The sequence below is a fragment of the Aspergillus clavatus genome, genomic scaffold (genome assembly GCF_000002715.2).
Source record: "Aspergillus clavatus NRRL 1 1099423829805 genomic scaffold, whole genome shotgun sequence".
Taxonomy (NCBI): domain Eukaryota; kingdom Fungi; phylum Ascomycota; class Eurotiomycetes; order Eurotiales; family Aspergillaceae; genus Aspergillus; species Aspergillus clavatus.
Genome location: NW_001517094.1, coordinates 1,462,065 through 1,483,518, shown reverse-complemented (window position 1 = coordinate 1,483,518; position 21,454 = coordinate 1,462,065). Strand labels below are relative to the sequence as shown.

The 21,454-nt window shown below is 52.9% G+C and overlaps 8 protein-coding genes across 8 annotated transcripts, besides 3 other annotated features; 6 read left to right on the top strand and 2 right to left on the bottom strand.

The window, feature by feature from the left end:
- Positions 1 to 743: 743 nt before the first annotated feature.
- Positions 744 to 2,553, bottom strand: ACLA_023070 (putative amino acid permease; the record flags this gene model as incomplete). The annotated part of the gene is made up of 6 exons (XM_001269018.1): positions 744 to 1,528; positions 1,583 to 1,952; positions 2,000 to 2,010; positions 2,066 to 2,145; positions 2,194 to 2,378; positions 2,425 to 2,553. The coding sequence occupies 6 exons, from the start codon at positions 2,551 to 2,553 to the stop codon at positions 744 to 746; spliced, it is 1,560 nt and encodes a 519-aa protein (XP_001269019.1).
- A 499-nt stretch (positions 2,554 to 3,052) lies between these two features.
- Positions 3,053 to 4,401, top strand: ACLA_023060 (uncharacterized protein; the record flags this gene model as incomplete). The annotated part of the gene is made up of 6 exons (XM_001269017.1): positions 3,053 to 3,238; positions 3,291 to 3,395; positions 3,452 to 3,673; positions 3,718 to 3,860; positions 3,906 to 3,973; positions 4,082 to 4,401. The coding sequence occupies 6 exons, from the start codon at positions 3,053 to 3,055 to the stop codon at positions 4,399 to 4,401; spliced, it is 1,044 nt and encodes a 347-aa protein (XP_001269018.1).
- A 442-nt stretch (positions 4,402 to 4,843) lies between these two features.
- On the top strand, positions 4,844 to 6,635 carry ACLA_023050 (phosphotransferase enzyme family protein; the record flags this gene model as incomplete). The annotated part of the gene is made up of 3 exons (XM_001269016.1): positions 4,844 to 5,001; positions 5,053 to 5,654; positions 5,704 to 6,635. 3 exons carry the CDS (start codon positions 4,844 to 4,846, stop codon positions 6,633 to 6,635), a joined length of 1,692 nt encoding a protein of 563 aa, XP_001269017.1.
- Positions 6,636 to 7,488: 853 nt separating this feature from the next.
- On the top strand, positions 7,489 to 8,097 carry ACLA_023040 (uncharacterized protein; the record flags this gene model as incomplete). Its single annotated transcript, XM_001269015.1, has 1 exon — positions 7,489 to 8,097. One exon carries the CDS (start codon positions 7,489 to 7,491, stop codon positions 8,095 to 8,097), a length of 609 nt encoding a protein of 202 aa, XP_001269016.1.
- An 836-nt stretch (positions 8,098 to 8,933) lies between these two features.
- On the top strand, positions 8,934 to 9,927 carry ACLA_023030 (uncharacterized protein; the record flags this gene model as incomplete). The annotated part of the gene is made up of 3 exons (XM_001269014.1): positions 8,934 to 9,257; positions 9,331 to 9,594; positions 9,655 to 9,927. The coding sequence occupies 3 exons, from the start codon at positions 8,934 to 8,936 to the stop codon at positions 9,925 to 9,927; spliced, it is 861 nt and encodes a 286-aa protein (XP_001269015.1).
- A 982-nt stretch (positions 9,928 to 10,909) lies between these two features.
- Positions 10,910 to 13,267, top strand: ACLA_023020 (TPR domain protein; the record flags this gene model as incomplete). Its single annotated transcript, XM_001269013.1, has 3 exons — positions 10,910 to 11,577; positions 11,632 to 12,342; positions 12,391 to 13,267. The coding sequence occupies 3 exons, from the start codon at positions 10,910 to 10,912 to the stop codon at positions 13,265 to 13,267; spliced, it is 2,256 nt and encodes a 751-aa protein (XP_001269014.1).
- Positions 13,268 to 13,790: 523 nt separating this feature from the next.
- ACLA_023010 (uncharacterized protein) lies at positions 13,791 to 15,210 on the top strand (the record flags this gene model as incomplete). The annotated part of the gene is made up of 4 exons (XM_001269012.1): positions 13,791 to 14,182; positions 14,313 to 14,513; positions 14,602 to 14,818; positions 15,049 to 15,210. 4 exons carry the CDS (start codon positions 13,791 to 13,793, stop codon positions 15,208 to 15,210), a joined length of 972 nt encoding a protein of 323 aa, XP_001269013.1.
- Positions 15,211 to 15,744: 534 nt separating this feature from the next.
- Positions 15,745 to 15,782: a microsatellite.
- A 342-nt stretch (positions 15,783 to 16,124) lies between these two features.
- Positions 16,125 to 16,154: a microsatellite.
- Positions 16,126 to 16,154: a microsatellite.
- Positions 16,155 to 16,186: 32 nt separating this feature from the next.
- On the bottom strand, positions 16,187 to 20,038 carry ACLA_023000 (putative class V chitinase; the record flags this gene model as incomplete). The annotated part of the gene is made up of 12 exons (XM_001269011.1): positions 16,187 to 16,740; positions 16,795 to 16,884; positions 16,940 to 17,190; positions 17,241 to 17,539; positions 17,587 to 17,624; positions 17,677 to 17,827; positions 17,876 to 18,946; positions 18,997 to 19,120; positions 19,182 to 19,438; positions 19,488 to 19,537; positions 19,586 to 19,781; positions 19,829 to 20,038. The coding sequence occupies 12 exons, from the start codon at positions 20,036 to 20,038 to the stop codon at positions 16,187 to 16,189; spliced, it is 3,291 nt and encodes a 1,096-aa protein (XP_001269012.1).
- Between the last annotated feature and the right edge of the window lie 1,416 nt (positions 20,039 to 21,454).

The following is a 21,454-nucleotide window of genomic DNA, read 5'->3' as shown; positions in this document are numbered from 1 at the left end:
CCAAGGTACAAGGTCGCGGATGAAAAGGCCAGGTTGTCCATCGAGGAGATGAATGGGTGGGGACCGAGCTGGAGCTTTTTATGGATATATGTTTTCTAACTGCGGTAGATATGATATGTACGAGGATATCGAGGAAGTTTTGGCTACTAGACGTGGCCAGTAGTTATATATATATATATCGGCAGCCGGAGGATGTAAAAGCCTTGAGAAGATGTACAGCAAGTATCCAGTTCATTGTTACACTTCAACATCAAAGTACAAAGGAATTCTCTTTACCGCGACTATAGCTCAATATAATCCCTGTACATAAGCATAAGCAAGAAGCATCAAGCAATCTTACACCGAAGACACGATCTACGCAAACCACCCTAGCGGCCTAGCCTCCGACGACGTCGTCGTTAGTGTGATCCTCAAGCGAAAGATCACGGCTGCCTCTCCAGGGATCCGGCTCCTTCATTTCGGGGACGGGACGGGACTCGCGGGACTCGCGGGAGCCAAGTTACAGGCTTTAGCAGGCTTGACTCTTGACTCTTGAGTCTTTCGCGCCTTGGGCCTGCTAAAGGTATTACTGCCAGTCTGCAACTGACTGGACGGGTCTGAACTATGTACTGTACCTTGCCAGTCGGGAAGCTCGGCCTGCCTCAACCCCTGGAAATGTCTCAATTTCTCATTCAGCTTGGCTGCACTAACCCTCGCCCGTTTCTATAATGTACAATCACCCAAGCCCCCCCCCCCTGGCCAGATCAGTCGGCCCGTACCCTGACTCGAGGCCCCTGCCACTGTTTCCGTCCGCGTACAACCCAGTCCCCGACCGCAAACAGCAGCGCACCCAGGAACACCGGCGCCGCGTAGTTCATATTCATCGCGTCGACGGGGTAATTCGGCGGAAACGGCAGGAAGATAATCACATACACCCCGTAGACGATGGCGAAGAGGTTCACCGGCACGCCCCAGCGGCCCAGCCGGAAGGATCCCCAGCGGATCTCGTGTGGGGCGCGCAGACGCTTGATCAGCAGGAAGATCACGGGGAGGAGGTAGGAGATGTACTGCCCGAGGGTGGTCAGGGACAGCAGCGCGTTGAAGGCAGTGGTGGAGCCGATGTTGATGAGCGCGAGGAGGACGGTGATCACGGCGACGAGGAAGAGGGCGCGCAGCGGGATCTGGTAGCGCGGGGAGACGTGCGCGAAAAAACTGGAGAAGGGGAGGCCGTCGTCGCGGGCGAAGGCCCAGGTGAGCCGTGTGACGGAGGCGAGGCCGTTGAATAGGGCGACGAAGCCTGGGAGGACGAGCATCATCATCATGCCGGTGGCAGCGGCGGTGGATTTGGTGGCCTGGTAGAAGATGGTAAGGATTGGGTAGCCTATTGGGCTGTTAAGTGCGTCCGTGATGCTGCCCATCGTGTAGAGCAGGCCGATGGTGAAGCCCAGGGCCACGCAGCCGTTAATGAGCACACTGTACACCATGGACCGTGGGACGGCACGGGGGGCATCCTTGATCTCTTCCGCCATGTGGACGACACCATCGAATCCTGTTAGGATTAGTGGTCTGGTATTGGCTATTCAGATCAACAATGGGGACGGACCACCAAGGGTATAGACTGCGGTCAACAGCCCTATGGACCAGATGACGCCGTCATTCTGCCATCCGCTGCTGGAGTTCTCAAAGTATGTCCAGACGAACTCGGAGGAATTGCGTGATCCCAGCGCGATCAAAGTCACCAGCACCGCTGGGAAGAATAAGATATGAATGATCCCACCCACCACTTCGACGGGGGAGAGCAGACGGCGTGCATAGATGTTGACGGTCAGGGGAATCAACAAAACGGCCCAGATGATCAGCGTCGCATGCCAGGAATGGGGCGTATACGTAGGGTAGTTCATGACGACGAGGGCCTGGATCTGAGTTCCGATCAGGTAGGGAGAGGTGGCCACGTTGGCCCACCAGGAGAACATCTACGTCGTCAGAAATCTCTCGCTTCAAGAACGGCTGACGGCCATACCGTGATCCATCCTAGGTTCCATCAGCTCGGCCCCGTTGACCTGACAGTAATGAGCAGAATACACACCTTGAATAAAGCTGAGAAACCGGGGCGCAAATGGAGCAAGGTCGTACGTCCAGTGATACTGGGCTCCCGCCACGGGGGTACTGGATCCATCAGCTGAAATTCAAGCGCAGGCACTTCTACAAACTGACATTGATGCCAGTTCTGCAAGCGATAGAGCAATCCCCAAAGAGCCCACGATTGCCAAAATCAGGCCGTACACTAGGACCACTGGACCGCCATTCTCCAACCCAGCGTAGAGACTTGCCCCGATAGCTTCCCAGGAAGCTTGAAGCGTGGCTGCAAACGCCAGCATGGGCAGAAAGCCGAGATATCTCTATATCGAATTAGACCTGCTTGTTGAGATCTGTTTTGGTGCATACCTCCAGGCGGGGCCTAGGTCGAGACCCATCTTGTTGAGGTGAAGCTTCCACAGTTCTGTCATGGGAGGATTTGAAGCCATTTCCGTTGCCATTGCCGTAGTCGGCCTTCTCGACTGTGTTGTAATCCATCTTTTCGGTCAAATCTTCGCTGGATTCGGTTTTCAGTACGGAAACAGAAGCAAAAAGAAAACATGATCTGAAAAGAAATCATTTTAATCGTCGACGAGGGGCACGCATAGGGAAAAACGTCCCACGACCTTTCCAGGGGGTTTCAACATACCCTGGTCCGTGATTCTGGCTAACGCTGACGCCGGCCGATGGATCCCCGTCATTGCTGCAGAGACTAAGAGAATTCGGCTCGGATTGCATATGAAAATCGGCCAGGATCCATCCCGGATGGAGGCATCCGAAGAGACGATCGTCTAGTGGTGGCCGCGGCTGGGATGCTGACAGGATCCCTGGAAGGCGCACGCAACTTGAGACATACAAACTGCAAGGACACTGCTGTATCTCTTTTTCTCCTGCCCCAGAGGAAGCATCGGGATGTTTTCTCTTCGACAGGTTGTTGTCCTTCGTTCCTGAATGGGAAATCCGTCGATTTGGTTGTGATATCGTCCTGGACACTGCCATGTCTGAGCCACCTCTCCTCCCTCCGTTGGAACAGATCACGCCAAACAATCATGGCGCAACGGTATCAATCGTCGCGTTTGTGCTTCTCTCCCCAACTATACTCACTGTTCTAGCCAAGGTTGCGACGATGGTATACTTGAAGCGGTGCTTGCTCTCCGTTGACCTTCCGATTTGGGCTTGCACAGTACGGTGGCCCCATTCTATCCCCCGGGTAGTGAGAGAGCTAAGTCTTGTAGATAACTGCGTTGATCCAGAGCATTCTCATCCAGCATGCGGTCGACAACGGCATGGGGAGGCACCGCGGTGACCTATCCAGTAGTGCATTCGATGCCTACAACAAGGTGAGTGTACTCTCCCTGCAGCAGGGACCATCCATCTGATTGTTGGTTTCTATCAGTTCAACTACGCTGCTCAGCTGCTCTTCATCCTCGTGCTCTTCCTCTCCAAACTCTCGACCACCAACCTGATCGGCGCGATCAGCCCGAACGAGACTATCCAGAGATGGTGCATGACCACGCACGTCTGCATGGGCGCTTGGGCAGTACTCGCTGTATTTGCACTTGCATTTCAATGCCAACCCCCATACTGGGAGTACTCGCCGACTCGTTGCGTAGCAGAGGTAGGAGCACCGTGTGAGAAACTGCGCCTTGTTAAGCTGTATAGGGTGCTATCGTCTTTCCCATTATGATCATCAACATGATACTCGACGCGAGCCTCGTGGCGACATCGACCCTCATGCTGTGGCATGTCCAGATGCCTCGTGTCCAGCGACTGAAGGTTTCTGCGGCATTTGCGTCGCGCGCAGTGTAAGCATCAGCCAAGGGGGAGTAGGATGATGCTGACATTTTCAGAGTAATTGTACTCGGTGTTATTCAATTACTATACTTGCCCAAGTACCTGCGTTCAGATGATCCTACCTGTACGTATCACCGGCTCCTATCCCTGATCCAACGCTAATGCAACCTAGGGACAATCGTCAGCGTAACAGCATCTAGCCAGTAAGGCTTTGTCCCTATGTTTGTGTCAGTTTTCCCTAACTCAAAGACCCTTAGAGCAATCATGAATTGCAGTATCATCACCGCCTGCATTCCCAGTCTATACCGATTTATCAACAGTCTGGCCCTGGGCACGAACACTGTCTATGTTGGCGGGACAGAGCTAAGCAGCGGAGCGGGATTCCATCGGCCAAAAGCAAGTGCGTCTGGCTCTGGGCGGGTCCGACGAGCATCCTCGACGCGCCTTGGTTCCTCCAGGGAAAGCAGCATCTTCACACGAGTTACGACAGTAGGTAACCACGAAGGGTGCGAGACGGAGAGTATGAGACATCTGCGAGACGAGGCTGAATAGAATGGTGTTAGGGCAACGGTGAAAGCCCGAGCAGAATCAATCGAACCTATCAGTTAGAAAAGTTTTGAATCGAAGGCCTGTTTACTTACCAGGCGTAAGCTATACTTAACCTCAAAGTAGTACCAGTCGTGCTTCGAGAGGGAGGGAATGGAGTCATATTCACTTCCCTCATTAGAGACCTAGGGGAAAGGATACCTGCCTATAATCAGTCATGAAAAGATATCTCCAACACGATGAAGAAGCTGTAGAGATACACACAGACAATCAACGACTGGCTGAGAGAGAACCCATTTGCCCAGGCATCTGTGAGCTACAGCTCTGGTATAGCCTATGCCACCCCCGAGAGATCAACGAATAGGATCAACTTGTTGCCGGGAACAACAACGTGCGGCAACGCGTCGACTCAACTCTAGAGCTTCTGCCATCATTGTGATCCACGAATATGGCTTCTCTCGGCTACAGGGCGAGAATTTCGATTGCTGGTCATGCCCTCATCAAGCCATCTCTGCTGCCCTTCCATGTGCGACACATGCACCACCACACGCCACGTTCATCCGCCCCTTGCGAATCATTCTTCAAGAACACGTCTCGACGCTGGATGTCGGTTCGAATCTTGCCGTATCAATAAGATTGATGCTGATATGTGTGCAGATTCAATGAGGAAAAACGACTGCAGGAAAGATATGTCGAATTCAATGTCCCAGAGCTGCTACGCGTCACGGCCACCGCGATGCATCAAAATAGGCGCCCTGATATTGTCAAGTTTGCGGAAGGGGGCTTCAACAGAGCCTTTCTCGTCAGAACAGACGAAGGAAAGGAAGTCATTGCACGCATTCCCACCCTGATAGCCGGTCCTCCTCACTACACAACTGCTAGCGAAGTCGCGACTATGAACTTCCTTCGCAACGTTCTCGACCTTCCTGTTCCGAGGGTCCTAGCTTATTCATGCGACTCGGCAAATACAGTCGGAGCAGAATACATCATTATGGAGAAAATCAGCGGAGAAAGTCTGGCATCAAGATGGTTCTCGTTGTCAGCAAAAGAGGTTACCCACATCATGGCTCAACTGGCTCAATTCGAGAAGAAGATTTTCTCTTTTCCGTTTCCTGGATATGGCAGTTTATATCACAGTCGTGATATCCAAGGGGAGTCTCAGATGCCACTGGGAACGGATGACTACTGTATCGGCCCAGTGGCAAAGCGACAGTTCTGGCATGATGAACGGGGCCAAATGGATCTGGACAGAGGCCCTTGTATGTGGCCTTCCTAGATATACTTTGCAGGACTAACGGGAAGTCATAGGGAAATCACCCATCGACTGCCTCATGTCTGCAGCACGACGAGAGGCTGCATATCTGCGGACCCATGCGCAACCACGACCGCGGCGAAGATTTCTTCTGCCTACGGAGCACAGCATCCCCCCCAGTGAGCATCTGTCGCTACTGGCAAAATTCGAGCAGCTTGCCTCTTTCTTAATCCCCAAGGATCCCAGCCTGAGCACCCCAACTCTCCGACACCCTGATCTGAGCCTAGCAAACATTCTACTCGTTCCTGGGTCGACCAAGATTGCCAGCATAATCGACTGGCAGGATGCCGCGATCTTCCCATTGTTCATGCAGGCCGGATATCCTGCATTCTGCGAACACGACATGGCGCACCCGCAGAGTCTGGAAACCCCGACTCTCCCCGAGGACTTTGACAGCATGACAGCCGAGGAACAGCTCCAAGCCCAAGCACAGCTACGCCAGGAAGAGGCCAATTTGTACTACACCGCCGCCACAGGCATACACCACGATGCACACCTGCGAGCGCTTCGCATCCCGCATCTGGGCATGCGACAACATCTCATCCAACAGACAGGATATCCATGGGACGCGGATTTGATCAACCTCCGCGCTGCCCTGGTTGGGATTACCAGCCCGGCTGTGTGGGAGGGAATCTCATCCGAGCCCTGCCCGGTGTCGTTTTCCGACGAGGAAAGGCAGAAGGCAATGGAGGAGTCGACGGAATGGAATGAGTCCGAAGCTCTCTTGTCTCGGATTCGGGATCACCTGGGAATTGATCTGGAGGGGGGCACGGAGCCGGAGAACTTTGAGTGGGCCTTCAATAGAAACGTCGAGTTTCGCTTAGAGATGCTCCGGCAAGCTGGTGAACAGGAGCGGGAGACTTGTTGGCGTAACTGGCCGTTCAAGGAGGACGAGGACTGTTCACCTGCGCCTGATATTCCTGAATGAAGAATACGACCGTCGTGTAATTCACTCTATAGTCAAGTAGAGAACTCTGAGTGTGACTTTTACGTTGGGCTGAGCATTGAATATGTGAGAATCCCCCAATGATGGTGACAAGTTTCGATATCTACCGTTGTGTGAAGCAGTTCTTGGGCCTTATGGGGGAAAATAACCAGGATCTTGCTTCTCTACCCCTCTCGACTTTCGGACCTAGATATCTGATGAGTTGTCTATGCCATTGAGCAAACAGCAGATCAGTTCAACCAATAATAGAACGACACATCGTTCATCCAACTTGACCGAAATGGATATGCCTTAGAATGGGTGTATCTTGAAGCAGAAATGTCTTTTTTGTCGTGGAGGAGTCTACACCTTCCTCGCCCTGGTTACTCGTGGTGTCGTTGTTGCAACTTTCTCAAGGTGTTCATCATCAAAAAATGGAGGGGACTTTTGGGAGGTAAGTCGGATTGAATCCAAGAGATATTGTTTGTCATCTAAGTCTCACACTCTTAGATATCTCTCTTCGCCTTTATTCACATTCCAAATTGGCCCTGATAAGAAGGAAGTGACCGTGCATTCTTCTGCTGTGGCAGGGCTTTCCCCAAGCCTGGATGCCCTCCTGAATGGCGGAATGATTGAAGCAAAACTCAGGCTGGTTGACTGGTCCGATGTCGACGTAGACACGTTCGCTCGGTTATGTGAATTTGCCTACTTACGAGACTACACACCCCCTTCCTATCGCCTGGTTGATGGTTATTCACCTGTCCCTCAAGCTTCAACCCCCATTCAAGGGAAAAAGAAACGCATGAAACGCAACTCGAGGGTTCCCAGCGGGCACGTGTCTGTCTTTGAAGCCGCAATGCAGCCCGAACCGGAGCCTGCTATTGAGTGCGCAGACGAGCCTGAGCCTGTGCCAGAAGAACCCCCCGCGCCGGAACCTGAGCCCACGAGCGCCGTACATAGTGATCCCGAATTGCCGTATAAGGAGCGAAGCGTCTGGACTCGACATTTGCGTGATGCATTTATGGGCGGGTCTTTTATTCCAGGCCCCCAGACCAAGGACTTGAACCTTGCGTTCACACCACCTCATAATACTGGATCCTGGGAAGACTTCACCCCGGTCTTTGTCGAACAAGCTCGGCTGTACGTATTGGCCGACAAATATGGAATAGAACCTCTGTGTCAACTCGTTCTCTCCAAATTGCATCAGACGCTGAAAGACTTCAAGCTCTATCCGACGGGAGTGGCTGGAGTTTTGGAATTTGTTCGATTCGTGTACTCGAACACGCCACCAAATTATGCCAATAGGGTTGATGCCATGAGGAGCTTGGCCACTCGTTATGTTGTCTCTGTCTTAGGACAGATCGGCGAGACCGAAGAGTTTCAGGAGCTCCTGGAAGAAGGAGGCGCCTTTGTCACTGATTTCTGGCACATCATCTGGAGTGCGAATGCCACTCTCCGCCAGTGAAACAAGCAGAAGCCCTAAATTAATATAGCTTGATTCTCAATCTTGTCAATAATCTCATTAATCGTTCGCCTACCTCGCCGGACAATCTTCATGTCTGTTGTCTAGAGGTATTTAGGGCTAGCAACCGGAGGATTGGTACTTTAGACCAGCCTGTATGGGACCTGATCTGTCAGACGAATTCCTGAAGAGTTATTTGCGATGTAGTGGGATTCAGGGAGGATTAGATTATATTGAATATGGATGGGTTGTGGCCTGGAATGTGGGATCAACTTATGATGTGACAGCAGGGTACTTGTACTTGTCATTGAAAAGCAAGATCAGAGCCCTCTCCTCTTTGAAGCCGCATGTATTTTTTTCTTTTCTACATAAGCTACCGTCATATGGTCATTTTATATACATCGTCAAGTGCCCCTTGACAGTTGTTAGTCTCTCATTGTCCTTGAGGTTTAGCGTCCACTGGGCTAATTGGTATCGAAGCCCTAATCAGTGACGTTCGGCAAGGTAAATCCCTGAATGAAATGAATGATTTCCTAGAAGAATGCGCCGTGCAATGTGCACCTACTTCGCCTATATTACCAGCCTCACACTATCTAACAATTGCCATGGCACCTATCAGTCGAAGTTGATGGTAATTTGCCGATTGTCGGTATTGCCTTGTGTTAGCGTACTGGTGCCTAACAACCATGGGAAGCCAAGCGAGCTAAGCTTCTAGTACAAGTGCCATGGCTGAGTACTGTATATATATACACCCCTGGACACTCTGGGACGCTTTGGAACGCTCTGCTAGTGTTTATATTCTACCATCTCAACTTCATTGCACGCTCCGTGATCCCAAAATGCAAATCGACGAGCTTCAAGCCCGAAACAACCACACCTATGAAAACGGACACCGGTACTATGGCTTCAAGTTCGAATATCCTTTCCCAGACGACAAGGACGCACAGGATACCCACAGTGGCATAGAGCGCCTCTGGCGCGAGTTGCTCGATTGGAAGGTCTTTGTCGCGCCGCTTCCCTCTCCGCTTGGGAAAAACCCACAAGGTGCTGGACTTCGCTACGCGGAGTGCCGCCTGGGTGGTGAGCTTCTGCCAGAGCGAGCATCACAGGGCCTTTGTCACCTCAATGGACCCGACATATATGCAGATCTTCCAGGGACGATGGTTAGTGCATCATGAGCTCGAAGGGGAGTGGCCGTTCTCGGCGAAGCGGGCGTTTCATTTGATCCATGCGCAGTCTCTGGGTGGATTGCTTACCGATTGGGAGGGGTTTTATGATAATGCTTTCAAGCACCTTGTGCCGGGTGGATGGTTGGAGGTCAAGGAGCAGGATATTCGTCTTTGCTCTGATGATGGTGGGGTTCCAGACGCCGTGAGACAGTGGCAGGAGCTGTTGGAAGAGGCGGCTGAGAAGTTTGGGAAGAGGATCAATGTGGCTAGGAAGCAGAGGGAGTGGATGGAGCGTGCTGGATTTGCTGAGGTGAAGGAGGAAGCCTTCAAGGTAAGTTTGTCATGGCCCTTCAGAAGTATGACGGAGCTTGTACTGAGTTGAGTCTTATAGGTCCCGCTGGGCCAATGGAGTGAGGGCCTCAAATGGAAGGAAATCGGAATGACCTACTCCTACCAGCTACTGAAGAGTCTGGATGTGTATTCCCTGCGCCTATTCACTCATACCTTGGGCTGGTCCGAAGAGGACACAGATGCACTCCTGGGCAGGGTTCGCGAGCAGTTGAAGCAAGAGGATCTACGTCTCTATTCTTATTTTCATGTGGTTGTTGGGCAGAAGCCTACAACCGCGGAAAGATGGCGGGGGCGTGTACAACAGCCATCTTGATATTCTAGAACGCTGCATGAACAACACATGGAAATAACCAGGCTATCCATGAGGAGAATTTACTTTGCAAGTAGCCCATAGTACTTGCATGAATAGCTTCCCATGTTCCTGACCTTTGAGGAACTTCCAACTCGAGTCCTCTTCTCAGCCATCAGCCATCCCCGTGCCCACAGTTCCGTTGGAGAGAACGGAGGGAATTTGGCTCAGGCTTGGGAGACTAGTAGCCGACAGAGAAGTCTCCTCATCTGGTTTGAGCTGATTTAGGGTCCCAGGAAGGAAACTGGCAAGGCAAATGAGTGATAATCGAAAGGCGCCTAAGGAAAGGCACAGATTTGATGAACAAGATGAAGGCGCTGCACTTTTCAGCCCTGTTTATTCGTCATCTGCTGGAATAACCTGACAGAAAGATACAGTACTGGCAGTAACTGTTTATAGGGAGTGCTGGGGCTACCTTTGGACCCATCTATGGCCAGGAGTTGACCACTTCTCTACCTTTGTTCAAAACATTTTCAGTTACTGTCAGATGATAGGGTGTCCTCTAGTGCCTAAGAGCACTCGTCGAGGCTATTCCATACTTCTACAGTTGAGGTTCTGCTCTATCATTCCTTTCTTGTCACATTGCTGGATACATCAAGCCTGTCTGGGCGGCAAAGACGAGTTCTATCAGTACAAACAACCTATCACTGTCCACTCACAGCCGGGTGTCAGTTGTTGGTTTGGAAATCAACGTGATAGGCTCTGAAAGCCATGGCTGGCTCTTCGCTTTGCATCAATGCATGCCACCGGAATGCCATCACACCCCTCCCTCCCCGCTTTTGGACAACTCGAAGTTCATATACAGCTATCGCTGCATGGCTTTCTCATTCTCCATAATCTAAATAAGTCTCGTCGTTCTCACTTCATAACCACCAAGTGTTATCCTCTGGGTCAGCGCTCACTTAAGCAACATCCACTCCAACTTCCTGCTGCTTCTGTGTGCAAGATGGACATTCACGACGTCTCCAATGTACCGGAGTACATGCAATGGCTGCGTAAGCACAGGCAGACACTTCAAAGTGCCCAGTCGCGTCAGGGTCAGAAGCCCAAGTTCACAAAGTCGCGAGACGGGATCATCATGCAGTTCATGCTTCGGCTCATGGCTAGTACGGCCCGTGTTGACTCCCCTAGCAATATCCGTTCATCTTTCGTGCCTCCTGCCTATGCACCTTGTGTCACTGCCTTACATGATCTGAGGAAAACCAAGATCAAAGACCTCAGACTGGAGACTCATCATCGTGGGTCTTACATTGTGCTACGCGCAGTCACCCCGCCAGACATAATGACGGCGGTCGTGGCGATTGTTGAGGACGAGGATGGGGATGTTCTCATGCTGCAATTGTACAATCAAGAGAAGGATCTGGTTGCGCATGGCCGTCTTGCTGAAGGAACGGTCATGATTGTGAAGGAGCCGTACTTGAAGGTCATGTCCGATGGGGATTATGGGATTCGAGTCGACCATCTTTCCGACATGAAGCTCCTCACCGAACATGACCCCCTGCTCCCATTGCTGTGGAGGCCGCGGCTCACGGAGATCGACACCTCTGCCCGCTTCTGGAGGTTGAAAGGCAACGACTATTTCAATGCAGGTGGCTATCACCTTGCTATCGAATGGTAAGGCGGTGGTGGATATTTCCTTGTACAGGCAGACGCTGATAACAACGATAGCTACTCACAGGCCCTAGCTTCCTCCCCGACAACTGAAGAGGCCTTCACTATCAGACTCAATCGTGCCCTGACTTACCTCAAGGCGAATCAATTTGAGGCGGCACTCAGCGATACCGAGAAGCTCGCGCCAGGCTCGGACTCAAAGCCGTCAGAGAAAGCGCTTCTCCGCAGGGCTCAGGCCCTGTACTATCTCCAGAGATACCAGGAGTCTTGTGAAGTTCACCAAGTACTGGGCAGGGAGTATCCGACAAACGCTACCGTTAAGAGCGAGTTCGGTCGAGCCGAGGCACGACTTGCCGAACAGCAGAGCGGCAAGTATCAATTTCAGCGTTTGCAACTCGAGGCAAAAAAGCGTCGCCCACCGCATCTCGACCATGCGACCTACATTGGCCCGGTGGCTGTGGGATCTGCCCAGTCTCGGGGCCGAGGGTTATTCACGACAGCGCCAGTCCGCGCCGGCGATCTTCTCTTCTGCGAGAAAGCTTTCACGCATGTCTTCTATGACACGGAGTCATCGGATGGTGGCCTTACCCTTCTGATCAACGTGCAAGAGGATGCGATGACGATCGGGGCACAGGCAAGCCTTATTGCCCTCATTGCCCAGAAGTTGTACAAGACCCCGTCGTTGATGCCAACATTCACCGATCTTTACCACGGGTCATACAAGCCTGTGAAGGTCTCGGAGGTAGATGGTACACCTGTTGTGGACACGTAAGTGGCTCTCTGGTGGACATGATCATCAGGCTGATAGGACTGTAGCTTCCTCATTGAACGTACCATGTCGTTGAATGTGTTCGGCTGTCCTCTCTCATCCCGAGAATCTCACATACGTGCTATGAGGAAAATGACACCACAGGTCAAGGGCCGTGATGCGTTCCATTCTTGTGGGGTCTGGGCTCTAGCATCGTACATCAACCATTCCTGCTATAGCAACGCGCAACGATCCTTCATCGGCGATATGATGATTGTCCGTGCCACCCAAGATCTCCCTGCGAACACGGAAATTGCATTCTGGTACCAAGAGCCCTCGGAGCAAACTTCAAAAGAGAAACCAGTCAATTTGCAGCACTGGGGCTTTAAGTGCAGCTGTGAAGTGTGTCAAGACCTCTTTGAAACCGAGAATAGCGTTCTCGCCAACAGAAGAAGGCTGGTGGCCGGTTTAGCAAAACTCTTCCAATCTGGAAAGTCAAATCTAGCTAGGATCGAAGCCACCCTCGCCACGATTGAGGGGACTTATCGTCGGCCAGCCTTTGAAGTTCCACGTTGGAGCATCTGCAAGGCGTACCTGACGCTCGCCGCGATCTACGCAGGGACTCATCAGCCACAGAAAGCGGTCCAGTGTGCCCTGAAAACGCTGGAATCACTTGGCTATATTGTGGAAGGCGGAGCCCTTCCGCATCAGACAGGTACACCACTACTGATTCGGAAATGGGGATTGATGAAGGATAGCCTGGTCGGGTGTTGGATGATTCTTTCCACGGCCTATAGGGACATCGCACCGGAGCTCGCCATCCAGGCGGGAGAATACGCTAGGATCACGTACAGGATCTGTGTTGGTGAGGACGAGACTTTTGATCAAACCTATAGCCCGTACTCTGAGAGAGTAGATGGTCTTCTCAGCAAGGCAACTTACTAAGAGAGTGGTGGATATCCGCACCTTTCCTTTGACCAGGTAACCATTTATGTGCTCCCAAACGATCGTCGGGATTCATAGAACAGGCGAATTGGCCGCCAGGGGAAAGGACACCATAGGATAGCGTTTTAGCGATGTCGCAAAGCAATTGATTGTGTGATGGTTTCATCCCCAGGTGGACTAGTGATGCTAGTGACCCTCTATCTGGTGGTAATGATCTCTACCTCCGACCACCGCTAATACTCTGGAAAGATATGCGTGAGTATCCAGGAGGATCCTGGAAAAAGTAATGATAGATCAAAGCAGTTGGCCACTCTCAAGCGTTGATGCCATATCCAATCCTGAGTCAGCTGACCCATACTCTCTCTTGACATCACTACAAAAGTCAATATCACCACTCTCTATTCCACACGCCTTCGGCATGAATTGCTAGGCCTAAACCAAACATACCTCCAGCTTAACCCCCCTCTCTTCCGTTCAAGGGAGGCCCCATTCAACACTACCTCTCGCCCCCCCCCCCCCACCAATGGACCAAAACATCGGTCACATCCTCGCAGACCGCAGCGACTGGCCGTCATGGTACAAACGCATCCGACTCGTGGCTCTCAGCAAGGAGGTATGGCCGTACATCGACCCCGACTCCAAAGAACCCCCGTGCTTGCCCCTGGAGCCGCAGCGGCCTGCCTACGGGGACTTCCAGCTCGGTGCGCAGCGGTACTCGTCTCTGGAAGACAGGAACCGGATGGACTATGACCATGCACTAGCGACGTGGCGCTGGACGCACGACGACTGGCGCCGGGTCCGGGGTGATGTTGCGTATGTTGCGCTGCTGATTGCGTCGTCGGTGTCGAGGTTCGCGCACGACCTGATTGTGGATGAGGATGATCCGAGGGAGATGCTGGTGACGTTGAAGAGGCGGTTTGATCCGGATTACTAGCTATTCAGAATTCTTATGGCTTTGGATAGGAGATACAAAAAAAAAAAACAATGCTGTCAACCCCATTCGGTTGGATTTATTCTCCCCAGAGCTCCCTCGGCGTAAACCCAGCATGATTCCGCATCCCCTCCCACACCTCTTCATCCCGCCCTCTCACCATCTCCACCGTCTCCTCATCCACATTCAGCGTCCCAGCCAGGTAATGCAGCGCCGTATTCCCATCCACATCCGGCGCCCTAACGTCCACCGCACCCCCGTCAAGAACTGCCTTCACCGTCGCCCTCAACGCCCTCTGCTCCCGCTCTTCCATCGGTCTACTCCCTCCGGAAAACTCCCCGGCCCCAACAAACCGCGCATGCAGCGGACTCGGCAGCCGGTACGGACACCACGTCTCGTCCAGCGTCCGCGCACAGTGCAGGCTCCGCGCCACGCTCGCCCGCCGCGACACAATCGCCTCCCCCACCAGCGGTAAGCACGCCACATGCAACAGCGTCTGGCCCAGCGCCGTTCTCCCCGCCGCCGCAAGACCACCGGACACATACCCGGCCACCCAGCGGAGGAGATCTGGGTCGTGCCGCGCCGCCGCGAAGTGGAGGACGTGCACGCCGAAGACGGGCGTGCGCAGGCTCAGATCCACACCCGGGCGCGAGAGAAGCTCAACCAGACACGCCTGCACGCCTGCATCCGCCAGCTCGCACCGCGCAATCGCAAACGATACCGGCGGGAGGGCGAGAGTCGGCGCCGCAAGCGGCCGGTAGTTGGCCGAGTAGCTGCGTGCCAGGAGATGACGGAGCATGTGCACCTGGCCAGTGCGGAGCGCCTCGTGGATGGGCGACGAGGTCGAGAGCCACGACACCGGTTCCTCTTCACCGTCACCGTCACCGAGACCATCAGACCCCACCAACCAAGCCGACTCGTCCGCGCCAGCGGCCCTCAACAGCTCGAACACATCGACATCGCCGTAGGACGCGGCGACCTCCAGCGCGGTGCGCGCGGGACCCGAGCGTAGTCGCTGCGCGGGGACATTCGGCTCGGTCCAGAAACGCGGAAAGCCCGCGCGGCGCTCGGCGAGCTCACCCGGCGTAAGCGCGCACGTCTGCGAGGCGATGCCTTTTTCGCGGGCGGAGGCAAGGACGACGCTCCGCGGCGGGCAGTGCGCAAAAGATGAGGTGTCGATTTGCGGGGCGCGGCCGCGGATGAATCGGGTGGCGTAGTCAGCTAGGTCGACTGTGGAGATGCCGTTGGGGTTGGCACCGGCGGATAGGAGGGTGTGGATGTTCTCGGGGAGGTGGGCGTGAATGGCAGCGATCAGGGGGGTCGAGTACGCGCCGTGAATGGCACCGGAGATGCTGGCGTTGGGAGAGAAGCGTGAGCGCGTGGTTGCGAGGGTCGTGCTGGGGAGAGAGGCGGAATAAGTGAGAAGGGCCTGGAGAACGGCCGGGTTAGGGTTTTGCGCGGCTCGGATGGCGGGGGGCTCGTCATCGCGCGAGTTGTCCAGGTCATTCTGGGTAAGTTGGTACATGTCGAGTTGATGGGGATAAATGATAATTGATAATTGATAGTTGATAGTTGATAGTTGATTGAAGATGGAACGGGGGTGGGAGATGACTTTATACCCGTCCGAGACACTTAGACACTTAGACCTCAGTAGGCAGCAAAGTGGGTTTGGAAGATACGCAACATTACGATGCTTATACGTACCCTATATCTAGAGTATATTCGCCCTGTTCGATAATCAGGTCTAGATAGTTCGCGGTTCATAGTTGACAACAAACATGAAGACGTCATTAAGCTAAGACGTTTATCGAGAGTAAGGCTGTCTATGAGCCGGGCATCTCTTTGGATTGCCAGACACATTCCCCAATATCTATCTATTTTGAAGCTGATTTGCCCTACAGGCAATGGATACTTCTTATCTATGTAATATATATATATATATATATATATATATATCCATCCAGCTTCAACCCCTATAGCCCTGCCTACTATACCTCGTCATTATCATTCTGGGTGTCCTGCGTTTCCCACTGTCCCCGTGCATTCCCATTCGGTGTAAATTGACGGCTCTGATGGTATGTGCCCCAGTCGACGTAGTGCCGTCCAGGACATGGGTCGTTGGGGATGGTGTACGTGGTCAACTGGCCGCGCTGGGCGCCAGTGAAGGTCTCCTCCGTGATCAGGTCCTCGTCGTACAGATAATTGCCAAACCGGGTGATGGCCTGCGCCCATTGAGGGAGACCCGCGGACGCTGAGTTGGGCAGATCGCCCGGGTACCAGTAGATCGTGTGCTGGTTTGCCTCGCTGCCCGTGTTGCACTCCATGATATGTGCGCGGCGGTTATCTCCATGATGGGCATTACCGTCAACGCGTGCAAACTGGTACCCGCTGGCGTACTCCTGTCCGTGAAAGGCGACGACGGCATAGATTCCAGCGCGGTTGACGCCCCCGCGATTAATCAGATGCTCAAAGTGGAAATGGAAGGCAACAAAGCGATCTGCCGCCGTCTCCTGGTAGCTACTATCGGTGATCTGCCAAACAACTGGATTCGGTCAGGTCAGACACGGGGACGAAGAACGACAAGCGAGGGACTGACTCTCAAGGATGTTCTCTCCGCTATTGGTGCGGATGAGCTGTTCATAAACCAGCGGCAGATGGCCAGCAATAATGCCATCCACGATGTATCCTGCAACATTTAGTTCAAACCCCCCTCACTGAATTAAGCAGAGAGGGTCACTCACTCCAGCTGGGTTCGATGCCCCCTCCTCCAGAGATAGACTCCTCCGTCTGCAAGATATTGCGAGCCACGAGCAGGTCAGTCCGTCTAGCCCCTGATTGAGTCTCCCCGATGCTGCCACGCTTTGATCGAGCCGACGAGCAGGGCCGCACGCAGACGCTGCTGCGAGTTCTCTCGTAGTCCTCCACCTGATTCCCGGCATTTCTGCCTAGGCACATCAAACTCTCTGTGCGAGAGTTCGTATCCACAAGTGGTCTGTCTATGTCAGTCGCCAAACAAATAAGTGTCGCGGAGGAGAGACATACGCATCGTCAAAGAATCGGTGGATCTGATCCAGTGTCAGGCCAAAAGGCTCTCCATAGGTCTCATTGAATTGGCTGGCCATCAACGACGACTGGTATGTGCCAGATCGGCCCAGAGCCAGGGCTGTGACTTGTAACATAATCCCAGACCAGTCCGACGGGGCCAGGTCATGTCGTTTAGCCAGAGCAAGTGTCGTGTTGCTTTCATCCCGCTTGCTATACTGGCGATCGCTGGCCTTGCAAACAGGGTTCTTAGCGAACTTCGCCAGACGATCGGAAAATGCGGCCACCAGGGGATCATTCTATGGATGTTAGCGGGTCAATCATCAGTTAGGGTGAAAAAGCTTACGGTTGTCGCGGGGGAATCACAGCAGAACGATCCGTAGCCTGATCATGTTAGCTGAATCTCATGACGAACTTACAAAGGGGGGACGCCAACCAGAGAAACATCCTGATGGATCAGTGGCAATCGACGCCTTGCCGGCCGGACATTCACCAGTGCACACAAACGGAATCGCGCCCCGGGCTTTACCTCCGTGATAGTACCAGTCACAATTCTCATATGGCGCCGGTTGGTCACAGCAAAAAGCCTGCTAATGTTAATCGCATTCCATTTCTCAAGGCACTGTACTCCTTACCTTCTGTCCGGTGATGCACGGCTCCTCACCACCCGCACCAAAGCTCGAGTACGTGAGCCGTTGGCGGCCCGAGGGGCAACTGGCTGTGTTGAACGGGGCAGAGCAAAAGGGGGCACTGCCGTACCACTTGCACTTGGCAGCAGCCGCGTTGGCCGCGTTCTGTTGACAGCACAGTACCTTGTGTCCAGTCCAGCAGGATTGTCCGGTCCCGCTCCAGCTGCTTGATACTTCAACCTCGCCGTCGTGGCACTTGCCGTTGCAGAACGGGGCGCCTCCTCTCCAGGTACATGTGGGCATGTTATCCGGGGGGCAGCAGTACAGCCGCGACTGGCCCTTGGGGCATCCGGTATTCGTTCCTGTGTTGCCCCGGTTCTTACCGTCACTGCGCTGCGCCGGCTTGAGGCCACTCGGACACTCTTGTCCGCACTCGCTCAACCGGCAGGATTGAACTTGCTCGGTCGATGACGAGCTAGCGGCCAGGGAGATCACAGATCGGCCCGTCAATTTCGACAGTGCATTGGCCGCGCTACCCTGCGAATCATCTGTCGATGCGGCCCACACCATAGTACCACCAAGGCAGTGGTTGTTGGCATAGTTCAGCTTGAGCTTGAGAGTCTCAGCATCATCATAGCTGACCCATTGGTTTCCGCCCCAAGTGACTATCTTCACAGCGGCCTCCGCATCCAGCTCCACCTTGGCTCCATTGGCAACAATCTTTTCAATCTCGGAATAGGACAGTGTCCCCACGGATGCGGTACAAGGCCCGGCGTTGCCACCGGAGGAGAAGGTGCAGCCTGGCTTGGTACATGAGGGATCAGTGAGAGTGAACGACCGACCATAGAAACCAAGACCCAAGGTAACATGATCAGGATTGATGTTATTACGCCAAAGCAAGTTCAACGCCTGGTCAATCTCAGTGATGTTGGTGTGAGCCTTAAGATAGGGGCCCGTGTACTGATTCTGGCCGTCCCAAGTCCCGTGAAGATCGTAGGACATCATGTTGAACCAGTCAATTGTTTTCTCGATCTCGACAACGTCGAAGTGCTGCAGGTACCAGTAGGAGGAAGGAATCTACAGAATAGGTCAATTTCCGGGAAAGAAGGAAAGGATGTGGTACATACTGTAATAGAGATGCCATACTTGTGGCCGGTACCACTCAACGCACTTCGAAGATTTCTCAAAAACGCAGGGAAGTTCTGGTAGTCCGATGGCTTGCCTGAACGTTCTGCAGCGACGGGATACTCCCTGTGGAAGTCAGTAAGACACATGAAAAAAGATGGGGGGGGGGGGGGGGGGAACTACAAACCAATCGATATCGACCCCGTCGAAGCCATATGTCTCCATGAAAGATATGAGCGACGCAAAGAATTTGGCCTGCGCATCAGCAGAGCCTGCTAGATCAGAAAACGTAGAGGCCGTGGGCTGGTCGGGGTCATTCATGCTCCATCCCCCGATAGAAATCCAAGTCTCCAAGTCGGGATATAAGCTCTTTAGGCCAGTGAAGCGCTTATAGAGTTCTTCGTCACCGGGGCTCATTTGGGCCACCTTGAAGGTAACGGGGTCCTATCCTGGTCAGGATCTCGAGCATCAGAGACACCTTGGTCAGACTTACAATGAATGCGAAAGCAAAGTTGAGGTGCGTGTAGGAACCAATTGGAATGGCTGGGTAGTCAGTATACCATATTGTTTCTGGCTCAGAAAGAGACCTACATTCAGGGTACATGCGGTCACAGCTGCGAGTGACACTCCAGCCCTCATAGTACCCGACGGTTCGCTTCGATGAGCTAGAGCCGCTGGAGCATTGGGGCGCCTGGACTTTGTTGTCACCGCAGAACTCGTCCGTCGTGCCACAGAAGCCAAATTTAGAGCAGCAAACGTTCAGGGGACAGTTTTGGGAGGCAGACCACTGCTCAGGTCAGCATGGGCAGATCCACGAGTATGTTGAGTACATACCTCCAAGCCCCATCCTGGGTTGCATTCCGATTTGCGATCACAGTTAGAAATACAGGTCTCACCGCAAAAGTTGGGTCCCAGACCACAGACACCTGTGTTGGAGCAACATCCGATAGCACAGGGCTTCGTAGCACTACAGGTGTAGTCCTGCGCAAAGACAAGCTGGAGGCACGAGGCCAGGCACAACCAAAGGAGCGCAGTCCAGTTCATGGTTGGCCAGGACTGGGTTGGATTCAAAAGAGTGACAAAGGTATGAAGAGAAGCAAAGGAAAGAAAGAAAGAAAGAGTAAGAGAGAGTTGACAATAATCTCCAGTCACCACACCTGAGGTCTTCCCGAGTCGCTGCCGTGTCATATTTAAGGACATCTCGAGAGATATCATTCGAATAGACTCATCTATTTCGCATCAGCCAACGTCCGTCTTCGGAGGCATCGTGAGGGGTGGTGTGAGCGAGGAGGAGTCGAGCACCGATGCCATTCGCGTGTGATCATGTAGATTGACTCGTTGGGCCTTCATTTCTGCGTAACTGTAGTGCTTATTCCTCACGCTTAGTGTGCGGAAACCCCCGTTAGCTCTCCTTCGGCAATCTCGAGTGGCAATGGTCCTATAGATGAAGTCGTGAGATGGAGGGATGATAATGTCGTGCAGGGAAGTCCAGCCCTACAACAAAGGAAACTGAGGCTGCAGGAACTTCCCAAACGCTTCAGCAGCGGAAATGAGGCTGCGGACACGAGATGGACAGCACTATATCTGCAATATATGCCGCCAATGAGAGGTTCTTTTGTTGTTTGCTGTTTCAGAGCACAAGCAAGCGAAGATTCATTGCCATTTCTTGAGTCTGTCCTATTCGCAGGGTAATATATAGCGTGTCCACTATTCATTAGCATCGATGGTACCTGAGGATAAGCGAGGCATGCAGGGTAGACAGCCCGACATGTAACTCCAAGCGCGTGGACGACTGTACCAATGCTTACCCGAGGTCAGTCTTGTCCTATTCTTTCCTATCAACTTTCCTAGTCTGGTTTGGTTGGCGTTCTACTATCTATATGCATGTGCGGGATTGCGGACATCGTTCCTGATCTGCTAGCGCTGACTAGTTTATAGTGAAAAGAAATTTTTACCCTAACTACTCCATACTCCATAGACATGCAGGAACTAATATAAACGCTGGGGCCAGAGCTTAAGGGGATATGGTGAGCAACATGGTGTTGGATCGCATAGGTAGTAGTACGAAGTATAGACAGAACATACTGGATGGAGAGCGTTTCTTAGGCCTCGCTTGATCTGCCATTGATACTTACTCGATGAAATGATTCTATACTCGCTTATTATGATTCATCTCCCTCCTCGGACATTCTTGATACTCAATACTAGCACCCCACTACCACTAGCCTAACTCGAAGCCCTAAGGTTTTCGGACATCTGATAGACAGGCAGCAGTGGTTAGTGCCAGCATGGTTAGCGGATGTGGATATACTACATACTTTGGGCCTCATCTCGAGATTGTATCCTGTTTCCCTGCATGTTTAATAAAAGGAGTCATCCGATAACACCCTGCGGCTGACGTTTAATTTCCTCTGCCCGATTTCGGCACTTTGCGAGAACAATCACTTTGACCAGGCTAGA